General features: G+C 44.8%; 10 protein-coding genes across 10 annotated transcripts; 6 read left to right on the top strand and 4 right to left on the bottom strand.

Moving 5' to 3' along the window:
* Positions 1–366: 366 nt before the first annotated feature.
* Positions 367–1515, top strand: VTP01DRAFT_6632 (uncharacterized protein; the record flags this gene model as incomplete). The annotated part of the gene is made up of 1 exon (XM_069385555.1): positions 367–1515. The coding sequence occupies one exon, from the start codon at positions 367–369 to the stop codon at positions 1513–1515; it is 1149 nt and encodes a 382-aa protein (XP_069243005.1).
* Positions 1516–2357: 842 nt separating this feature from the next.
* Positions 2358–2846, bottom strand: VTP01DRAFT_6633 (uncharacterized protein; the record flags this gene model as incomplete). Its single annotated transcript, XM_069385556.1, has 1 exon — positions 2358–2846. One exon carries the CDS (start codon positions 2844–2846, stop codon positions 2358–2360), a length of 489 nt encoding a protein of 162 aa, XP_069243006.1.
* Positions 2847–3386: 540 nt separating this feature from the next.
* On the top strand, positions 3387–5375 carry VTP01DRAFT_6634 (uncharacterized protein; the record flags this gene model as incomplete). Its single annotated transcript, XM_069385557.1, has 1 exon — positions 3387–5375. One exon carries the CDS (start codon positions 3387–3389, stop codon positions 5373–5375), a length of 1989 nt encoding a protein of 662 aa, XP_069243007.1.
* A 1042-nt stretch (positions 5376–6417) lies between these two features.
* VTP01DRAFT_6635 (uncharacterized protein) lies at positions 6418–7148 on the bottom strand (the record flags this gene model as incomplete). The annotated part of the gene is made up of 3 exons (XM_069385558.1): positions 6418–6671; positions 6736–6912; positions 6965–7148. 3 exons carry the CDS (start codon positions 7146–7148, stop codon positions 6418–6420), a joined length of 615 nt encoding a protein of 204 aa, XP_069243008.1.
* Positions 7149–7904: 756 nt separating this feature from the next.
* On the top strand, positions 7905–9740 carry VTP01DRAFT_6636 (uncharacterized protein; the record flags this gene model as incomplete). Its single annotated transcript, XM_069385559.1, has 7 exons — positions 7905–8226; positions 8279–8403; positions 8453–8544; positions 8597–8713; positions 8776–9229; positions 9298–9516; positions 9582–9740. 7 exons carry the CDS (start codon positions 7905–7907, stop codon positions 9738–9740), a joined length of 1488 nt encoding a protein of 495 aa, XP_069243009.1.
* Positions 9741–9853: 113 nt separating this feature from the next.
* VTP01DRAFT_6637 (uncharacterized protein) lies at positions 9854–10873 on the bottom strand (the record flags this gene model as incomplete). Its single annotated transcript, XM_069385560.1, has 2 exons — positions 9854–10747; positions 10814–10873. The coding sequence occupies 2 exons, from the start codon at positions 10871–10873 to the stop codon at positions 9854–9856; spliced, it is 954 nt and encodes a 317-aa protein (XP_069243010.1).
* Positions 10874–11759: 886 nt separating this feature from the next.
* VTP01DRAFT_6638 (uncharacterized protein) lies at positions 11760–13537 on the top strand (the record flags this gene model as incomplete). Its single annotated transcript, XM_069385561.1, has 9 exons — positions 11760–11966; positions 12026–12222; positions 12281–12385; positions 12442–12510; positions 12574–12727; positions 12779–12888; positions 12949–13242; positions 13296–13355; positions 13411–13537. 9 exons carry the CDS (start codon positions 11760–11762, stop codon positions 13535–13537), a joined length of 1323 nt encoding a protein of 440 aa, XP_069243011.1.
* Positions 13538–14370: 833 nt separating this feature from the next.
* VTP01DRAFT_6639 (uncharacterized protein) lies at positions 14371–15235 on the bottom strand (the record flags this gene model as incomplete). The annotated part of the gene is made up of 2 exons (XM_069385562.1): positions 14371–15149; positions 15214–15235. The coding sequence occupies 2 exons, from the start codon at positions 15233–15235 to the stop codon at positions 14371–14373; spliced, it is 801 nt and encodes a 266-aa protein (XP_069243012.1).
* Positions 15236–17343: 2108 nt separating this feature from the next.
* Positions 17344–17967, top strand: VTP01DRAFT_6640 (uncharacterized protein; the record flags this gene model as incomplete). Its single annotated transcript, XM_069385564.1, has 3 exons — positions 17344–17412; positions 17481–17813; positions 17884–17967. The coding sequence occupies 3 exons, from the start codon at positions 17344–17346 to the stop codon at positions 17965–17967; spliced, it is 486 nt and encodes a 161-aa protein (XP_069243013.1).
* Positions 17968–19414: 1447 nt separating this feature from the next.
* On the top strand, positions 19415–20530 carry VTP01DRAFT_6641 (uncharacterized protein; the record flags this gene model as incomplete). Its single annotated transcript, XM_069385565.1, has 4 exons — positions 19415–19790; positions 20148–20269; positions 20329–20387; positions 20437–20530. The coding sequence occupies 4 exons, from the start codon at positions 19415–19417 to the stop codon at positions 20528–20530; spliced, it is 651 nt and encodes a 216-aa protein (XP_069243014.1).
* Between the last annotated feature and the right edge of the window lie 616 nt (positions 20531–21146).

Consider the following 21146-nt stretch of genomic DNA (forward strand, 5'->3'; position numbering starts at 1 on the left):
TTAATTCCGCCCGGTCTTGGTTAGCGTTACAAAGAATAATGATGACACACGCTGGGCTGGACAAGCTTGGCACAAATCGTCACGTAGACAGAGTGATCGCCGATTCTACTGGCAGCTAGCAGAAAATAGGGACCGGCGTCTAGTACAAACTATTGGTAGTTAGTAGCAGAGGAGAGAGGGTATATTTGGATTAGGCTGTGCGCGGTGTTGTTGGTTTTCGGAATCAAGCTGCACAGGGAGCAAGGAAAACGCTTGGCAAAGTACGATCCCATTAGACCTTGCCAAGAAATCATTTAAACGCGCACGCTGATATAAAATTCTTTATGTTCTGGATGGACATGCCACCTTTCTGTTCCACGCAACAACATGCTTCCACGACGACTTGACACATCTATCATTACCTTGCCGTCCCCACCCGTATCACCGGACGGCAGCGAAGCAGCTACAATCACCAACAACCACAATTCACAATGTCAAAAGCGGAAACGCTCGGGTTCGGCGCTGGTCAGAGACAGGAAACATGCAAGGTTTGACCACACACTTTTGGAGCAGTACTTGAAGAACGGTGGTTCTCCCAATGTTTGCGATCAGCGTAAAGGTCGCAGTTTGCTCATTTGGGCATGCACGGGACAGTCAGAAGAGGCGCTCAAAATACTGCTGAGCCGAAGTGAGGTAGATCCGAATGCTGCATACGGTCAAGAACGATCCACAGCTTTGCACGTTGCAGCGACTGTGGGTTTCAAGATTGGCCTTGAAATATTGCTGCAGCAACCAACGATCGACGTCAACGCAACCGATTTCCTGGATCAGGCACCGATACACAAAGCTGTGATTGCAAATCAGCCGGATTGTCTGGAATCCCTCATCCTGCACAATGCACGCGTAGATATCCAAGATGAAAACCGTCGATTGCCGCTCCATCTAGCGGTCTTCCATCGTCGCTTGGAGTGCACGAAGATTTTGCTACGATACCTCAAGAGTGTAAATACCCTCTGGACGGCAAGGACCCTCGAAGACCGCTCCGTGCTCGAAGAAGCAGTCATGGGCGGATATGCCCCTATTTTGCAACTTCTATTGGACGAGATAAAGGACACACCTATACCCGCTGATCACAAGCGCTCGCTACTAAAATTGGCAGTACAGTGGAATCGCATCGAATGTCTACAGTTACTGATAAAGGCGGGCTTCGATGTAAATACGCCACTGTCAGACGACCATATACCAGAAACAGCCATTTCCCTCTCCGTGCAACAGCGAAAGATCGATCTTGTCCGTCTCCTGCGATCATACGGTGCGTCGCCGTGTCTATCGAATGGCAACAATCCTTCTCTGCTCTATGCAGCAAACCATGGTTTCGTGGACATGATACCACTCCTTGTCACTTCTTCAACATCCAATGAGTGTATACGACAAACTATTAGTCTATCAGAATCCATAGGATTGCATCGCCAAGTCTGCTCGGCGATCGTAAACTCCCGTATATCGATAAAACAGAACCTTCCACCATCACCTTGAATATGTAGAGTTAAAAATAATGCTAATATAATGTCTGATCGTGAAACTTTTCTTTGAAGAATTCTGGTTTCGCACGCTCCAGAAAATCAGTATCAGATGTGGCACCGAAAGCAGAAGAGCGACCTAATACATGGAATTAATTTGGCAAAATGCACGAGTTCTTTGCAAGTTTGACAGGCTAAAAGGCTCAAGATGCACAGCCCTGATGTTCAAGGAGTATGTCATAAGCTGATACTATGTGCAGCCAATAGTTACAAATTAATGGATGAGTCATGGGGGGATGCTGGCAATGAACTGCAGATATTTGTGGTATGTTTTCGATTCGAAACAACCTGAAAGAGGCAAGCCAGCAGCGTGAAGCACAATGGGCTGTTGTAAAACGGGACTAAACAAAAGGTTCTCTTTTTTGTTTCCTGAGGATGTGACAAAAAGAATTTTAAAGTTTGCTGCTACTTGGCAACAAAACAAAACTTGTAAGGGCTTTTTTGTTACCATAGGAACGTTGGGGGGCAAAGAGGCAGTGCAACCTTCTTTCAATTTTCTGTGTTCCCTTGGTGTCCGAAAGAGGTAATATTGTAAAGGACTTTATGCACAGTCAAACGAGATTTTTCTTCCGCCAAATGTTCTTTAGAGATTGGGAAAAGAGCGCTCATAAAGCGAGTACAAGGTTTCGGCAGCGAAGAGGTACACGGAACCACCAAAAGGGGTATAGTCAGTTCATCGTGAAATGCGCCACGGTCATTGAACAATTGATGAGCCATGGCAAATCGGGTAAAACCCGAGGATGAAAACGTAAAAAAGAAAAGCATCGTGGAAAGTCGTACAAGCAAAAAGGAAAAAAGTTATTCGGGCCGCAGAACTTTGGTGACTCTGTAAGCTATACCATTGGCTGCTTGGATGGGATGGTCCGTGTCCACTGCAGCAATGCCGTCGAGTTCAGTTTTGCGCGAGAAAAAATGGTGGTGCACCTGAATGGTTTGACCTTCTAGCATGGTCTGCAGCTCCTGGTTGCGCTGTAGGTGCTCAACGTCCAGTTCTACAGAGGGCACCACGTGTTTCTTTAAAATGGCATCCAGATGTGATCGCCAATCGCCATCCAATCCGCGGAATGCCGAGTTGACTGGACAAAACAAGGTGAATGGTTGCTGAATGTCAGTGTTATTGACGAGCTGTAGTACACTGTCAACTTGCGTCAGGGCATCCATAAAAGTGCTCAATGATGCGTCGACCGCGAGTTTGTCAAACAAGGACTGAGCTTCGGAAAACCTATAATCGGGGGCGTTGGGCTCATACAGCAGCTGCGGCTTGCTCGGGTCCTCCTGCACGCCCATCGCTGGTACACAGATGAAGAATAGTAGCAGAAAGATGGGGGTTGATAGCATTTCTTTGTAGTTTCAGAGGAAAGCTTTTATGCTTGAAAGAAAGCAAGCTGCTGCTCACCTGAGGGCCAGCAATACCAAAAATTTCTTGACGTCAGAGCCGCCGGAAGCCCAGAAAGCTGAGACACTTCAAGGGCAAGAGAAAAATGCTGGTAGCACAAACCTACAAAGTGTTTGAGAGGGGAGAGGGGGGATAAACAAACTCGCCCGATGACTTCCACTGGAGAAAAAAAGTTTTCCTCGTGCCCCTATAAAAGGCCCCCAAGAACGCGCTCATTTTGTACTGCTTTTTCCTTTGATCCATTTACTTTTTATCGAAAAGCAGAAAAGAACGTGACAGAGCGTCAGCAACAGGCAAGTCTCTCGTACTCCTGATGAGATCCTCAATTTATTGCTTGCATGATCGCATCAGCCCTTATAAACTCGCTCGCTCATCTCGCTAACCTTATCTTCCCTACTTCTTTCCCCCAAACCCATCTCTAGCTTTTAGACATGGCCTCAGCTATCGCCTTACCACGGGACAGCGCAATGCCGTACCCGACAGAACAAGATGTCGACGAGCGACTGGCACTTATTGATCAATTAAAGTCCTTCTTGGCGTCAGCTCCCTCCAACTGGGATGTACCCGAGGGCGAGCCTCCCATCAAAAGACACGAACTCCCAGCCGGCGAGCATGTCTCTTGCGTCCGCTGGAACGATGCCTTCTTCATCTCCGGCACTGATATCGTCCGCTGTCTTGTCTTCCGTTTCCATGCATTTGGCCGACCTATCCAGAATATGAAGAAGTTCGAAGAAGGTATATTCAGTGACCTTCGAAACCTCAAACCAGGATCCGATGCAGTCCTCGAGGAACCAAAGTCAAGTTTCCTGGACCTCCTGTACAAGCACAATTGTATTCGCACTCAAAAGAAACAAAAAGTGTTTCACTGGTACTCGGTGCCACACGATCGTTTGTTCCTCGATGCTCTCGAGCGCGATTTGAAACGGGAGAAGCTCGGCGTTGAACCAACTTCGCTTGCTGTAGCAAACCCTGCTATCTCCATCTCCTTGGATACCACTCAGGCAATGTTTGACGAGTATCGCAAGACACTGTTGAGCGAACTGGAACTCGAAGTGTGCTTGAACAGTACTGCGCAGTTGTACAATATCAACAATATCAACAATATCAACAATAACAACAGCAGTAACAATAGCAGCAGCAGCAACAGCGGAGCAGGCTCCCTCTCGCCATTGTTAGAACCCTCAACTTCCCTTAAGCTCGAACCCTCCCTCTCCCTCGGCCGCCGATCCCAGCAAGAATTATCCATCAGCAAGAATGCGACATCAATCGCTTTCAACAACTTTTCCCTCTTTGGTGGTTCTCCGAGCTACAAACAACGACGCCGACGCGCCGGCTCATCGTCAGCTGCAAATATTCCTGCCTTCCGTTCCGCTCCTACCGATTCCTCCAATTCCACACCTCTCACCCGCAACGACGAAGAAGGTCCACGTAGCTTCACCTGTCCCCTCAGCTCTTGCGGCAAATACTTTAAGCGCCTTGAACATCTCAAACGACACCTACGCACGCACACCATGGAACGCCCTTACCTCTGCAACCTCTGCGGTAAGCGCTTCTCTCGTTCCGATAACTTGGCGCAACACAAAAAGACGCACACGAAACGCCAAAAATCCCGACCTAACGCGTCGCAAAGCGACCACGGCGACAGCAGCGAAGAAGGCGAAAACATCACCACCACGGAAAACGATGCATGCCAGTATCAACATCAGTCGCAAGACAGTCAAGACGACAAAGCGTCGCGCAATCACTTCGGCGGCAATTACCCACCATTCCAGGCCACTGCATTGGATACCTCGGCCGCCTGGTCTCAAGACACACTCGCTATCAAGCAAGAACCTATCCAACCGCAACTATACTCTTCAGGCGATGCCTACGGTTACGCTTCATCTTCCTCATCCTGCCAATCGTCACCGTTACGCTCTGCCGCTCCCGCTCTCCCTTTCACTCTCTACAGCAATGATAACAACAGCGGCAACAACAGCAGTGGCGGCTATGATTACCGTATGTATTTCGATGCTCCCAATCCTGTAGCCTCGCTTTCATCATCGACCCAATCAGAAGATGACTTGTTCGTGGCAGCAGCAGCCAGCATGGCTTCCAATGACGGTGCAGCAGTGACCACCGCTCAACAGTGGGATAGCGCCACAGTGGTCGACTGGGAATACAACTCGCCCGTGCTTGCCTCGCACCAAACAAGTCCGTATCAAGGCTACTACGACTACACAGCCATGACCGACGACGAAGACACTGCTGGCGGCAAGGAACCCCTCGTGACAATGGGCACGATACATGGCAACCTTTTTGACCAAATACCCATTTCATCGCACGATCTTTACAACACGTCGTATCCTTACATGAACGGCTCCTCCATGCACTTTAACCCGACCATGCGTCCAACCGACGCTCTGATCAACCAATACTAAAGGCATGCATGGTCAACTTGCATTCTTCCTCTGCAGCAACATTCTCACGTTTTCTCTCAATCGCACCCATGCAACAACAGTTTCATCAAACTCCCTTTCTTCCACCCTATTGATATTTTCGCGGGAACCCACTTAAGCGTCTCATTTGCCATTCCACATAGACGTTTGTTTTTTCTAGTACCTTCTTTCCTTTTCTTTTTTCGTCATCTATATCATATGTTATATCCCCGACATGTATACCTTATCCCCATCCCCTAGCGTGCGTTTCTTTTTGTTTTCACTCACATGTGTATATTTTACTGACATGTGTACATATATTCATATTCATTGTAGTTTACTCTCGCAAGTAAAACAAAGTTCTCGATTTTCCCGCAAAATTGATGATGATGATGATGCCAACGCTAGCACAGATGCATGCACATCCTTGCTCCAATGAATTCCGTCCCATGCGGCATTTTCGCCATGTGGCTGAACCCGCGCGGTCCTGAGAAATGATAATGTACTGTATACAAGCTCATATGTGCACTGATCGTCTCGATTAAAATTCTGTGCATTTTGTACGACGGAAAATGGGCTGGTGAAGACTACCACGTGCAAGAAAGGAGGAAGTGATCAGCGGACGAGTAATAGAAGCCGATCACTTGTTTCAAAAGCGCACGAGAGCAAAATTCCGGGGATCGCTTCTCTCTCGTTCTCTCTCACGCTGAACGTTCTTGCTACCAAAAGGGGTTTTCTGAGATCAAACTAAATTCTTCCAAATGCTGAGCGCGTTTCACCTATACCCAGCGGGAAGAAAAATATGATGTCTCGTTGGTAAGCAAAAGCTATGCTTCTGGTTTTACTCCCTTTTTTGCTAGAAAGGATTTTCTAAGCTGTTCAATACACAGAGCATATTTAATGCAAATCAAAGGGCAGAAGAAAAGAAAACAAGAGAGTCTATGTAGGAGGTACGATGAAAAAGGAACATGATCTCGGAGAGGGGAGGACAAGTTTTACGGCGGTGGGAGAAGGAATTGAGCCAAATGCTGTGCTCAACATCAGCTTATCGTACAATTTTCTCTTGCTCCACAGGCAGATTCAAGACGGCTCGGAGCTGAGCGTCTGCCTGCTCATTGTGCTTCTTGTTCTTATCGTCATCTCCCATGTAAATGGATAAACCAGCCGACGCCATCAGGACGACGATCGTGACTGCTTGAGCATACATACGAGCCTGGACCAATTTCTGTTGGGTGGAGAGGTATCGGTTCGAGAAGCTGTATCCAAGTGCACCCGCCATGGAAGCAGCCCACGAGAGACCTGTACATACAACAAGAATAAGCGCTTCGTAGTAAAACAACACATTTCTGTGATTGTTATTTACCAATAACTGTCCATCTGTTATCGTTCAAGTAGTGGAGTGCAGAATCGACAAAGCCGTCTGCCTTGACCAAGCTGCTCTGCTGTTGTTCCAGGGAGTATTCGTCGGCATAACCAAGCAGATTATTTTCATATGCGGTCGAAGCGCGATCCATGGAAAATAGATAGCCAGAAGTAGCACCTGTTTGCCACGTTGTTAGAAACATCTAGGGCATTAGCATTTCCTATGTTACCTGACACGATCATGACAGACTGCATGGGTTTGCTCAATGCTCGGAAGGCTGAAGAGCTTCTGTAAACAGCAACTGTTGCCAGGGCACCGAGGCCAATACCGATAGCTGCACCCTTCAGACCGGCCATAAAACCGATCTTTTCACGATATTCTTCCTGCTGAGGTGTAAGCAACTTGGCGGGCATGGTAACGAGATACGGAATCTGGAGATTAGTGTTGAAAAAAAGGGGACTGCTGCTGCTGGATGCGTCCCTTGAATGGCCTGACTTTTGCTGTCGGGAAATCGTCACGAGAACTCCCGGTTCTGTTCCGAATGGGTTTTTGCTACACAGTTTTCCATACTCTTCATCCTGAGCCACATAGATTATGGATATAAACAATATTAATGTAACTACTTTGGAGATATTAAGGTCAGTTTGATGGAATACGTTGTTTCCTATGTAGATGCCTAAATTTGATGTGCGATTGCTCGGTGGCAAAACGTTAACGCGCCTGTAGTCGGCTTATAAATTTGCTGAGCCAATGGGCTCCAACGATTAGCTGTACAGGAACGCACAGCGTAAAAATAAAGAAGATTCCAAATAGAACAAAACTCTTATAGAATAAGATGGAGATATAAAGAGAAACATAAAATTGAAACATATACAAAATTAAGATTTCTCATGGAATAAGTGAAGGAGCAACTAAGAAGCTGTGGGTATCACGTATTGGAAGTTAACTAAATTGTGCTTTATGCGACTTCCGTGCTTTATTCGATTTCTGTATACTAATGTACGTATGGATAAGTTGAGCATTTCGCCACGTTCATCTGCCATAGAACTCTAACCTCGCATTCACACAACTAAGACCAATAGGGACTTTAATGTTGGTTGCGGAACACGAAAACTGTAGGGAGTCGAGCTTCTCTTTAAGGCGCGTTTTCCATTTTAGCATTGCAAGGAATGTCAAAGGACGACAAGAAAAATCAACAGGAACACCAGGATGGAGCACCATCGGAGAAGGAGCTCGACAAGCTGACAAAGAAGGTTGACAAACTTGTCACAAAAGCGCAAAAGAAACAAGTGGAGATGCTGAGTGGTTCATCCAAATCATCGAGCGATAAAGCGCCTTCCAAGAAAGAAATCGAAATGCGCGAGCAGCTTCAGAACATGCTTAAGAATCTCGCGCTTATGGAGCAGGCTGGCATGCTCAAGTCTGGAGCAGGTGGAACAAAATCTATGGCAGAGCACAAGTTCTGGAGTACGCAGCCTGTTCCTCAGCATGGTGAGTCATACACCAATTGTTCTAAAGGAAACGGATATTAATATTGTTAAAGGCGAACATATTTCCGAGATGGGTCCAATCGAACCCTCGGTACCTGTGCATCAGGTATCAAAGACTCCTCCTCCTCTACCTAAAGAGTTCGAATGGTGCGAAATTGACATGACTAACGACGCCGAGGTAATCCCATACTTGCTATGCTGTGTATTTGTACTTACAAGTTTTAAAGGTCAAAGAACTCTATGAATTGTTGACGTACAATTACGTTGAAGATGACGATGCACAATTCCGATTCGATTACTCTGCAAAGTTCTTCAAATGGTAATAGAAAAAGCACCAGAAACGTTACAGGAAAATTCATCGTTTTGCACAGGGCTTTGATGCCGCCAAAATGGAAAAAGTCATGGCATGTCGGTGTGCGTGTAGCTTCCAACAAGAGACTTGTCGCGTTTATTAGTGGTATTCCGGCAGATATAAGGACCTACGATGTGTAAGTGTATACATTAGAGTATTATAGATTGACCTAATTAATTGCGTTTTTTGGTTATATAGCACACAGCCCATGACTGAGATCAACTTCCTTTGCATTCACAAAAAGCTACGATCAAAACGTCTAGCACCGGTCCTGATCAAGGAGATTACACGCCGCAGTCATTTGGAAGGCATTTTCCAGGCAGCTTACACCGGAGGCGTTGTGTTGCCCAAACCTGTTTCCACTTGCAGGTATTATCATCGTTCATTAAATCCCAAAAAACTGGTGGAGTGCAACTTCTCTCGTGTTCCTACAAAGTGGACACTTGCACGAATGATCAAGCATTACAAAGTACCTGAACAAACGAGCACGACAGGCTTGAGAGCTATGAAGCCAGAGGATGTACCTCAAGTTCGAGAGCTTCTAAACAACTACTTGAGCCGCTTCGACATTGCTCCTGTTTTCAAAACCGACGCGGACGTTGAGCATTGGATCTTGCCCCACGAAGAAGTTGTCTGGAGCTACGTTGTAGAGGTAAATCGCTCATGCGTGATTAATTGGATTACATAACAGTTCTTATAACTGATTATTTACCTGTATAGGACCCAGAAAGCCACAAGATTACTGACGTGTTCTCGTACTATTCGCTGCCCAGCTCTGTCATTGGAAACCCCAAGCATTCCACTCTAAATGCAGCGTACATGTTCTACTATGCCTTCACTATCCCTGAGCAAGCCAAGGGTAATAAAGCAGAAGAGAATAAATTTATCAAGAAACGATTGACGGAGCTGATTCGCGACGGCCTTACTCTTGCAAAGAAGGTTTGTCTAAAGAGATGAATTTCCAGAGTATTGTTCCAGGAGATGATGATTAAGCCTATCCATAGGATGGTTTTGATGTTTTTAACGCGCTAGATCTGATGGACAATGCCTTGATTATGGAGGACCTAAAGTTTGGTCCAGGCGACGGACACCTCAATTACTACTTGTACAACTGGAGATGCCCTGACATTGATCGATACAAAGTTGGTTTGGTCATGTTGTAATTAGAAAGAAAGCAAGACACAAATAAGTGTTTGCGTAGTATACGGGTATGCTGCGATATGTATAGTAGTTAATAAAACGGCGCAACAGACTATACATGTCACAAGTTTTTGATTTAGTGCGATGGTGCTATATCTACTCTTGCATTTCTTGACATGATACGCTCTGATCGTCTTAGAGGCTGGTACGACGATGTGCTTTGCTTTGTTCTGCGACGTTGACCGTCCGAATCTTGCAGCGGAGCTTTCCTACGACGAGATCTTCCCGTCTGTTGAGTTGAACTTGTATTATTCGTACGGCTACGTGTCCGTAACGTTCTTGTTGAACGACGAATTGGTGTGGAAACACGTCGTGGCTGTCTCGTGGATGTTGCTTTTCTTCCTTCGCTGCTGTTTGTAATAGACGCAGTAGTTGTAGTCGTATTAGTTACAGTAGTAGTAGTAGTAGTAGTAGTAGTAGTGGTGGTGGTGGTGGTGTTGGTAGCGCGCTTTTTGCCCTTTCGATCGCTTGTGCCTTTGCGTTGAATTTTTGGGACCTTTGTGACAGCCATCTTTCCTTTTCTCTTATCGGACGCTGTCTTTTCCGCATCGCTTTCGCCAATAGCTTTGGACGAATCCTGTTTCTGGGCTTGTTCCGATCTCGTTGTCTGCATGATATTGCAACAGGAAACTGTGCTACTACTCAAAGATCGTCTGGCGGCGGATGATGATGAAGGCCCCGTATCTTGTTCAATGTAAGTTCTTGACGCCGACGATGACGCTGGAGTACTTGAAAGCTGCGGTAACAGGGTTCTTCTTCCGGATTCAGAGCGATGGGAATACCGGTCGGTTGGACTTGGGGGCGGTGAATAAGGGTCGTTTTCTGATGGTTCCGGTGATAAAATCAAGGGATCAAAGTTCACAGATTCGTCAAAAAGGTCATCAATGTTAAAAGGTTGACGCGAAGGTTCGGGTGGTGAGAGAGGGAAGAAGTTCGAAGAAGAAGAGGAAGCATCTTGCAATGCTAATCTCTAATATTCGAAGCTACTTGTGTCAATATCTGCTAATGCTCTTTATCACGCTTGCAGCAATCAGACCTCTTCAAAAGTTGGAGAAGGGCGTTGAAGATTTAAACTGTTGAAATGGTCAGCAAACATTGTTGCAGCAGTGAATGACACGGCAAATCTAACCTCTCAACATCACTGTTTTCCGGAATTCAAGGATGCAAGATGATAAAATGTTAGCATGGTCACGCACGGAGGAAATAGGAAAATAATTATGCAGCTTTGGGTAGCTGTCTTGGTAGCGAGCACTTACGGCCGTAGACGGACCGGGCGGGGAGACAAAGGAGGTGGGCTGGATGGAGGCCATCCATAGAGCTCTTCGTAGTCGAGGCTTGGTGGACGATGACTCCTCTGCTCTTCAATGTCATCTGACCGCTCCATGGAGCAGCGTCTATATCAAATATAAGCGTTGTATCTTTTGCGGGAAAAAGAGCAAACCGTTTTCGTAAAACCCGGGTTTTTGTTCCTTTCAACTTGTGCAGAGAAATGCCGCCCGCAGGAGCATAAAATCGGCGGGCGGGACTGGATCAGATCCAGAGCGCTGTTTTTTATTCTGTTGATCTATCAACTCAACTGATATATGAATGGGTTTACTTGACTATATCCTGTCTTAACAATGCATATAGAAGAGAATAATTCACAAAAATCAAATGTGCAGCACCGTCAATGCAATCCTGCAGCGTCAACCTGATCATAGTCGATTATGCGAAATTTAGTGGTATATTAGAAGCGCCTATACCATTACACATCGCCTATCCAAAGTCCAGGAGCCTCGGCAGCAGAGTGTATCAAGCATGCGAGCGGCTATCGATATTATCGAAGCAGTCCTTGGATAGTACGTCACCCTTGCTATGAAACGGGGAAGATATTGATAAAATTTAAAGCTATATTCAAAGGTCCTTCAATCAAGCTTCTACGAGTACTCAGCTAAATAAAACGGCGTAACAAATATCTGCATAGATGAAAAGGAGCTATCCCTATGCTGCCATGCAGTAAACTTCGCATGACCATGGAACCAAGCGGAGATTTTGCCACGTCCACGTCGTCGCTGCTGGCGCAACTCGCATTGTTGAACAAGCATACTATGACGAACAGAGACGAGCTCATCCAAGAATTCAGCAGCATGACAGGTGCTTCTGCTGATAAAGCAAAGTTTTTCTTGGAAATGTCTGGCTGGGAACTGAAGGTTTGTGTATCAATTAGGAAAAATATGCTGTTCAGCTACCAACTCGTGAAACAACTCAGGTGGCCGTCGATCAGTTTTACGAACTTGGAGAAGGCATCGGTGCTGGATCTTCTCAGGGACCTTCTGGAGCAGAGCAGACACTTGGAGGTAGCTCGCGTCCGATGCCTGCAAATCAACCACAAACACTGGGAGGATCGTCGGCTATGCCTGCAGGCGGGGCCAGCAGCTCGGGTAAATCTCGCTCGACGAGGCCCAGGCAAGTATTATACATGTATTTAGACTATGATACTGGAAATGCTAACTTTATTCTCCAGTGGTGAAAACTCAAAGTTTCGTACATTGAATGATTTAAACAGAGCAGACTCTGCAGAGGATTCTGACGACGAACACCAAAATCTGTATGCAGGAGGAGAGAAGTCGTAAGTGATATCGGTCAGGTGCTAAATTTCCAATGTTTATTAACAAATGGATATAGAGGCATGGTTGTTCAGGGGCCTAACAAGCACAGCGATCTCATCAACCAAATCTTAAAGAAGGCTGCCGAGTAGGTCACTTCATTTGTGCATTTTCGATTAGGGTTTGCTAAGAATGTAATTCTTTATATTAGAGGAGGACCTGCACCTGAAGAAGAAGCTGGACCTTCGACGCGGAAGCCAACCTATTTCAAAGGTTCTGGATATAAGTTGGGAAGCGAGGAAGAACCATCACAGCTTGTAACCCCTACTGTACATTCGGATTCCGAGGACGAACTTTTGGAGCCTGTAAGTATGCACTTATTTTTCACAAATATGTAGCCTAATATTAGAGAATAGGTAACACGATATTTGACGTTTTGGCGCAATGGCTTCAGTGTGGACGACGGTCCTTTATACAGATACGATGATCCAGCTAATCAAACTATGCTGAATGCAATCAATAGCGGGTAAGCAAAGCTGGCTAAGATTTTCCTTTGAATAATACGTATTGAAGAATTTCATATCAGTCGGGCGCCATTGTCTCTGCTTAATGTACGCCATGGACAACCTGTTGACGTGAGAGTAGCACGTAGACAAGACGAAGATTATGTTCCTCCTCCAAAAGCACCACCTAAACCGTTTGAAGGCGCCGGCCACAGATTGGGAAGCCCAGCTGCTTACTCTCCTGGACCTTCGACGCCAGGCGCGTTTCCATCCTCTTCATCTTCCGCTTCACAAGCACCAGCATCGATACCGCAAGTTACCGTGGATGAGTCGCAGCCCACCACCTCGGTGCAAATTCGTCTTGCAGACGGCACAAAGTAAGTTCATACATACTCAGGGATGGACAGGCAAAGATGGTTAATGATACTAGACTTGTATCCAAATTCAACCACACTCACACCATCGGCGATATTCGACGATACATCGACGCGTAAGAAATTAAAGAGAATACAAAGATCCAGGAATAACTAAAGAATTTGTATTAGATCTCGACCGACAGGCAGGGCATATACTTTGCAGACAACATTCCCTGTAAAGCAGCTGACAGACAATGACTGCACCCTTAAAGATGCTGGACTATTGAATTCCGTTGTTGTACAGCGTTATGAATAAAACGACACCTACTTTGTTATGGCGGGATAGACAACATTGCAAAATTGTTATTTTCTGGTTTCGTTTATTCTCCCACAGATGTCAAGAAAGGGGTTCATGTGAGGAACGATGCATCTTGAGATTACTATAAATATGTGTGATTCTTCATAGAAAACTGAAACGAAGGTCATTCAGAATTTACTTGTCCTAGTTGACTGTTTAAGCAGGGCATAGAAGGCGATCAAAGGTGAGTGTTAATGAAAAAAGTTCTTTACTTAACCGCTAGCTTACTTGCAGGTCCTGGATGTATTGCATATCTTGCATTCTGCAATAATTATATCGATTGTTTGAGCTTAGAGAATGTGATGCAAGCTGTGTTCTCGTCTGAGAAATAAAGATTGAATATGTCTAATGTTAGTACGTATATTTGCCATCTGTAAGATAATACGGAGCGTTTATGCGAATATCGTATGCCTTTGTTAAAACTATATAAGATGGAAATTTCATGGTCAACGCTTTTGATATCCCGCGGAAGCAATCACGCAGGAGGTATAAATCTACGGATTATTCAACGACATCTGCAGCGTTCAAAAAAAAAGATCATATGAAGATATGTAAAATAGTATGTTATACAATTTTCACTTGTTGGAAGAGAAGATCTAATATGCACAAACTAGAATAACAAAGGGGAACAGGAAACAACAAGTAGGAACAGAAGATGAAAGCTGGAGAGGGGCTATGTACGGGATGATGATGATAATGAGAACTGGGAACACAGAAGGGAATATCGTAGCAAGAGAAGAGGGAGGAGAAGGCTGCTGGGAACAAGGAGATCATACGTGTCAAGATAAGAATTACGCGTGGCAGATGTGACGATTCAAAGCATCCTTTCTTGTGAATGAATTTTTGCAGATTTTGCAAGTATAGGCCTTCTTTCCACTATGGACTGTGGTTTGATGTCGATCGCGATCGTGCTTTCGATCAAAAGCTCTATCGCATAAAGCACACTCATATCGTCGCTTGCGGTTTGCGTCGTGAGTGAGCATGTGTGTTTTCAAGTTATATCGACGGCTGAACTTTAGATTGCAAATTTGGCACGGGAAACGGCGTTCTTCGCGCACATGCTTTTTCATTCGATTATTCGATATCTTTGGAGTATCTTTGCCTCGAAATTTGGGCTCGCGCCGCCGTAGGTCGCATGTCCTTGGAAAAAGAAGCAGTTCAGAAGTTGCGGGCGAGGATGGGATGCTCATCATGTCCAAAGAATCGGAGTCTGTATGTTCCGTCTCGCTCAAAGCTGGTGTCATGGGGCAATCCGCAGCCGGCGGCACAATGGCAGAGGAGGTCGAGCCACGTAATTCAGACGCATGTGCAGTGTTGATAATGAGGTTTCTTGGGTTGCCATCAAACTCATGGACAGGAATAAAAGGCTCTCCATAGTATATCTCAGGGTCGTTGCATTGTGCCAGGAAATCGTGAATTTGCTCCAGGGTTAGCTGTTGCGATGTAGATAGGGACGCAGTAGAAAAGAATGCTGCGTGAGCAAGCTTATCAAAAGATGCTTCAGGTGCTTCGTTGCAAGATGATGGTGAGGTCAAGAATGGCGTGAAGGTACCAGACTGATGCGATGTAGCTGGAAAAAGACAGGCACGTTAAATATTTGCAGTCATTTGCTCGCAACATGTGCCCATACATACAATCAATGTAGAGCATTTCCATATTCGCTGTGTAAAGCAAGTAAAAAGAAAAGAAAGAGGAGAAAGGAAGCATGAAATCTGGGCGCTTTAAACTTTTGGCTGCCACAAAGAGCCGCCGCCTTGCCTCGGATCCCAAATGACTCAATCGGGAGCTGAGTTCCCAAGCCGACAGGAGCGTCAGGTATCTCGACGTTGTCATGGCAACGGTTTCAATCACAGACACGCAACCTCTTTTTTTTCTCCTTTCTTCCACATGCGTCGCGTAACAAACATGGATACAGACTTGCTACTTCTTTTCAATTTACGCTTCCCTGCTTCCATTCGGATGGCAACGGCGTGTTTTCAGTCTGCACCTTTAGACCCTCAATTGTAAGTATTATTCGTTTATACGCCTCGCAGTTGCAGATTCACATCTTCACTTATATGACCAGAATGCATAGTTGACTATTGCTGCGTACCAAACGGTTCTATTCTCAGACTGTCTTGGATTTCGAATATCTCCAAGACTTTGTCCGCATAGAAACACGGGTTGCTCGGTTTGGAAAAGCCTGAAAGTAAAAGACGGTTCCAATTCTTAAGTATGGCAATGAACGCGTCATCTTGATCATTGAAAGTTTACAGATAATATAGATTAAGCAAGTCTTGAAAGAAATGTAGGAATTCGGTTGATATTTTATCTTTTTCCATATTAGCCTGTGCCTCTCAAGAACGTTATTGCATTTAAAGCTGACACGATTTCCAACACTGCAACCTTCTTTGTGCAACCATATGGCTCTGCGGCAATGTAACACTTTGCATAACAGACGAACATATGAAGACGTCACTACTACTGTAATTGGAATTTTATCCTTGTGCAGTATATAGAATTTCGCGCTACATCCAATGGATGCTCTACATCCTTTTACCTCTGCTGTGGCAGCGAAGAAAAAGCATGCGGATGCGGCATTCACAGTAGGGTTGCTGGTGGATTTACGTACATCATATAAATGCTTCTCCAGCAAAGACTGTCCTATCCGATGTTTACCAACGATCGCCTCAATTCGTTTGACTCTGGAAGCACTCGAATATGGTACTCTATGAAGAGAGCGCATGAGTCATTTGGTGCTCCGGACTCAGCTTTTTCCGACTAAAAAGGAAATTTAGTTGACCAGACCGGAACTACAGTAGCTCCGTAATATTCCATAATAGTGAGACACAACATGATAACCACGTCACGACCTGACAGCGATGGAATAATGTTTGGAGAAGGAGCGAGGGACGAAAATAGATACTATTTGAATGCAGGAAGCTATATTCACAATAGGCAATAGCTTTACTTTTTGTATCTATCTATTATCTATCTACTTGCGCATTCGTCTGCAATACTTATAATGTTCGCGCTGTTAACGGACATCAGACTGCACAGTAAGTGGATGTCCAGCACAAAAACTACTGCCGCTATGTAGTTCAGATTAGCTTAGTTTTACTGTGTAAACTACACCACCATTATACTGGTTCTTGACTTCAGTTTCGCGTACAAACGTTCCTTCCCTGAGACACTCATGGACTACGCGGCTACATAGCCCCTAGATCTGGCAAAAGCCGGTATGTATATGGAGACCGGTTTACAGCATTCTTTCTTAACCGAAACAGAAATAACAAAACAGTTTCACAATCTGTTACGTGAGTGTATACTATCTAGTTACAGTAATTGAACAGGAAAAACAATATGGAAATATGCTGATAGACTTGCCGTAGTAGGTGGGAAAAGTGACTTGTATATCAAGAACTGCTTGGAGGATTGTTTCGGACACTACGAAAGCGGTCCTCAAATATTGAGCAATTTTCTGTGACACCTTTCTTTTCTTTTCTTTCTATTCATACGTTATTTGACTATTCCTCGTCATATAACTATCTTTTGATGAATATTCACCAAGTACAATGAATCGCTCAAATTGACAAGTGCTGTATCACACGTATATCAGTCTTTTCTGACCCTGTAAAACGCTTGTTCAAAACCATTATCCCTCTGATAAAGCATGACGCGTCAACCGTACAAAAGACGAACGTAAACATGCCTTGGCTTCGATCCCAATCGTATTCCATCAGCATCGAAAGTTGGATGAAGGCAAATTTACAAGTGGTAGCGAAATGCTTAAGGCGGAAGCGAAACCAAGACTCGATTGCGAAACTATGGGCGATGACGATTCGAAAAGGATGGTGATATCAAAGGATGTCAGCAATTTTCGTACTCGTTTGTTTCCAAAGCTGACAATATCAATGGAAAGATCGCCTATTTGGCGGAATACCTCTACGAGCGTGGTATCGTTGGTTTCCAGTACAGTACCACAGAAGTCTTTTCTTCGCTCACTCTACCAGCGTCGAAAAAGCGAAACGGATCTTTGAAGTTGTCAAAATCGACACGACTTACAAAATTGGACCACATGATACCGACAGATCCGAATGCAAGGATACCAGCACAGAAACTGTATCGACTATCAAGTCATGAGTTAGTGGAACTCAAGAAGCAGCTGAACGAATTGATCAAAAAAGGATGGATCAAGTCATCAAAATTACCTTACGGAGCATCAAAAGCAACATGCCTTATGTCAATATCGTGGGTATCGATGTCATCAGCGGAACACAGCTTAACACGTCCGCTGTTGCTGACGCATGCATATCTGTGATAAGAAAGCTGGATCATATCGTTGGGCAGCAGATAACTTACGAACATCGTTTGAGATGGAGGAAAAGCACCTGAGATTACCACGATAGATTTCACTGCTGGTACTCTGGACGCATTCAAGGCTGTTTTTCCTCAAGCGCAGCTACTGCCGTGCACGTTCATGCACAGAATAAGTCTAAGAAATGTCGCAGGAATTTGACAGGGAAGAGCAACATTAGGCACTAATGGACTCAGTTGATAAGATGATCCAATCCAAAACCAAGCATAACTTGGAACAGGCACGCATCCATTCCCAAGCGCTCGCCTTAATGGTGTCTGCAAGCAACCCCCGAAAATAGGAAGTGAAACAAATAGCATTGTACCTTATTTCCATCATGGATACTCGCTATAAAACAACTTCTTTCGAAGCTAGCTTCCCAAACAGCTATTACACTGTAGCATTAAAGCGCAATTTTGTCGCTGTTAAGGATCACTTTGTTGATTTCGACCAAAATATCTACAGTTAGTCGATGCGCAACGTCAACTTCAACGAGATCAATGGTGGCAGAATTAGGTGTCATCGCAAGTCTGCAATATTTGTATTTATTATTTGAAGGAAGATGTAAGCTTTTCAACAAGCAATGGATATCAAGATGTCGATTAGAAAGAACGATACCGAAACATCTGGAGAAGGGTTGCAGACTTTGCGATCATCAGTTGCTGCATAATAAGAGATCAAATCAGGCTACATATCAAACTTGCGATATTTTTCAACCTTAACCGATGTCACGTACAAATCGTTTACAAACCGACATGATATATACTCTTCTATGCCGTACTCCCAGAATCCGAAAACATTCATGATTGAATTTATTGAGACATATTTCGGGCAATGGTTACTCGCCTTTTTCGCACCATACAATATCGACTTCCCTTCTAACAATAGCTTCCTCGGATGCATCACGGAAATCTGCATGGCGCAGAAGAACGACTTCCTGGCAGACTATGGATAGTACAGGGGTAGACGAGACGACATCCAATATCTAAAAGGGGTGCTATAAGCATTGGATGCAAACAGTGCAACGCATGAGACGCAGCCAGGAGATGAATTTCTGAACCATTCGTACCACTCGGTCGAATAGGGAATTTCAGTGTGCACAGTTATGGCTTATCCCTTTGACAGGACGGTGGTTGTAATGGTGGTCGCAGCAACATTAGGCCCTAAAGACTGTACGACTGAGTTCAACGACTTGCGATATATGATGAACCCTGTGCTATTCTTAAACAGGAAAGTTTGACGGATACCTGTGTCGATTCGCTGAAGCTTTGACAAAGAAACATTATAATCGGCCACGAAACTACGCAACAACCAATACGTTCAAGACTGTGCTTGATTTCAATCTATCGATTTTTCAAGTAAGTGGATTTTTAGTATAATAGTTATTTATAATTTCTTATGCGTTGTTTAGCAGCGAAGAATCCATGTTTACCAACATGGTCACAACCAATGGCTTCCAGTTGTCGTTACATTTCGCAAGACCTGCAAAAAGTCCCGGGATGGAATTAGTACTTTCAGATTTCAAAGAAGAAATCGAAAACTATTTCATGCCCTGCGGTCTGAATCCCGGGAGACGGAATATATTCCAAGCTGCATATGGTGCTCAAAACACAGAGCATGAAATTCGACGTTCGTCTACGAGGGAGTATTACCAATGGACAGGATCGCCAAAAAGGAACGAAAACCTCAAGAAGGCCAGAAAGCGAAATGGCATTGAAGAGATAGAATCCAATTTCCCGAGTGCAAAGACTGCAGTAAATATGTGCGGTATCTTTTCTTACACTTGGAAACGCTATTCACATTCTATTGCTTCGACAATGACGCAGAGAAAGATTCAGAGCATATCAAGGCAAACAAAGGGCACAAGAAGAACTAGTGAATGTCGTCATTAATGGAGGAAAGAAATACAACTCTGCGAAGAAAAAACACAGGAGGAGAAACCGTCGAGAACGGAAAAAGCAAAAGCGAAGGAGAAAGCTATTTAAACGGAGACGGAGGAATCTTACAGGAATAAGGCAATAAGACGTACCAATATCTCAGAACAAATGGCTAAGTTTCCAGCGCGGATTTCCAGATTGCCCATCCAAAATGAATCTGCGGTGAGATCGACTCTACAAGAAGACAAGAAAAAGCCTTATATGAAACAGAAGAAATGGGCAAAAGCGAAGTTCACTCCAAACTCTGAAGGGAAGTTGCCGTTGGTGGTATTTGACAATTGAATGCTCGGCAAAGATAATGTCCCATTGAAGGGTCATCGGCCTGGTCTCGTTGGTGTGCTTTACCGCATGTTGAAGCGACGAGAAGCTCGCGGAGAACTGGTGGTCGTAATTATTGATGAATACTTAACGTCGCAGGTAACTGGCAACTGCAAAATCCCTCTCAAACATCTTCTAACGCCATGTTAATACATCAGATTTGCCATAATTGCCAAGCGAGGAGCTTGAAAAAATGTCACTACTGCAGACGGCTTGCGTCACCATAGTTTGCAAGTATGCAAGAACTGTGGCATATTATGAAATAGAGACACGGACGCCTGCGGCAATGGTCGCCCTGGCCCGTTTGTCCGGCCTAAGCAACAGATCACGGCTACGAATGCCGGACCCGGATGGGTTTAGTATTTGCTTAGTATATCGGTAAGCCGTGATCCATGTTTCCGATATCGAAACTTTACTCATTGAGAGACATTTTGCGTTATTTGGAGCGCTGGCATCGCACTGTTACAAGTTTAAGCCCGAAATGGCAAGTGTACATGGACTCTAATTCGAGAAGAATGATTCCAGTGCGATGCGAAATTGATGCTCCAAACCGCAAACTGTCTGTAAAAATGCAGTATGTCCACCCAACTTCATGGTAGTGGCCAGGGTGGGGATCTCACCAAATGGGGGAAGATGGATACATGGGATGGAAGAGATCCACACCCAGGTAGAGACTGGCGTAATGAGTTGCAAAGCAAGTCACAACTTGGTGGGAACGGTAAAACCATACACCCTTTTCCCAAAAGCAAAGTCGTTCTCAGCAAATTTTGAAATCACATGCTCACAAAAATAAAATTCGTAGTTACCCATGCGCTGACAAATCAGATGTCGCATGCCCAGAGAACCACATCAGAGCTGCTCTCTGTTTCGACACTTGTCTAAGCATTCATAAGAATGAGAGACAATACCTTCGAAATCACTCAGCCTTAAGTTAATGGATGCTTCGCTGATTCTGCTCATCAGAGTCTCGTTTTTC

This window comes from Rhizomucor pusillus (assembly GCF_041956525.1).
Source record: "Rhizomucor pusillus strain CBS 183.67 unplaced genomic scaffold VTP01scaffold_3, whole genome shotgun sequence".
NCBI lineage: Eukaryota > Fungi > Mucoromycota > Mucoromycetes > Mucorales > Lichtheimiaceae > Rhizomucor > Rhizomucor pusillus.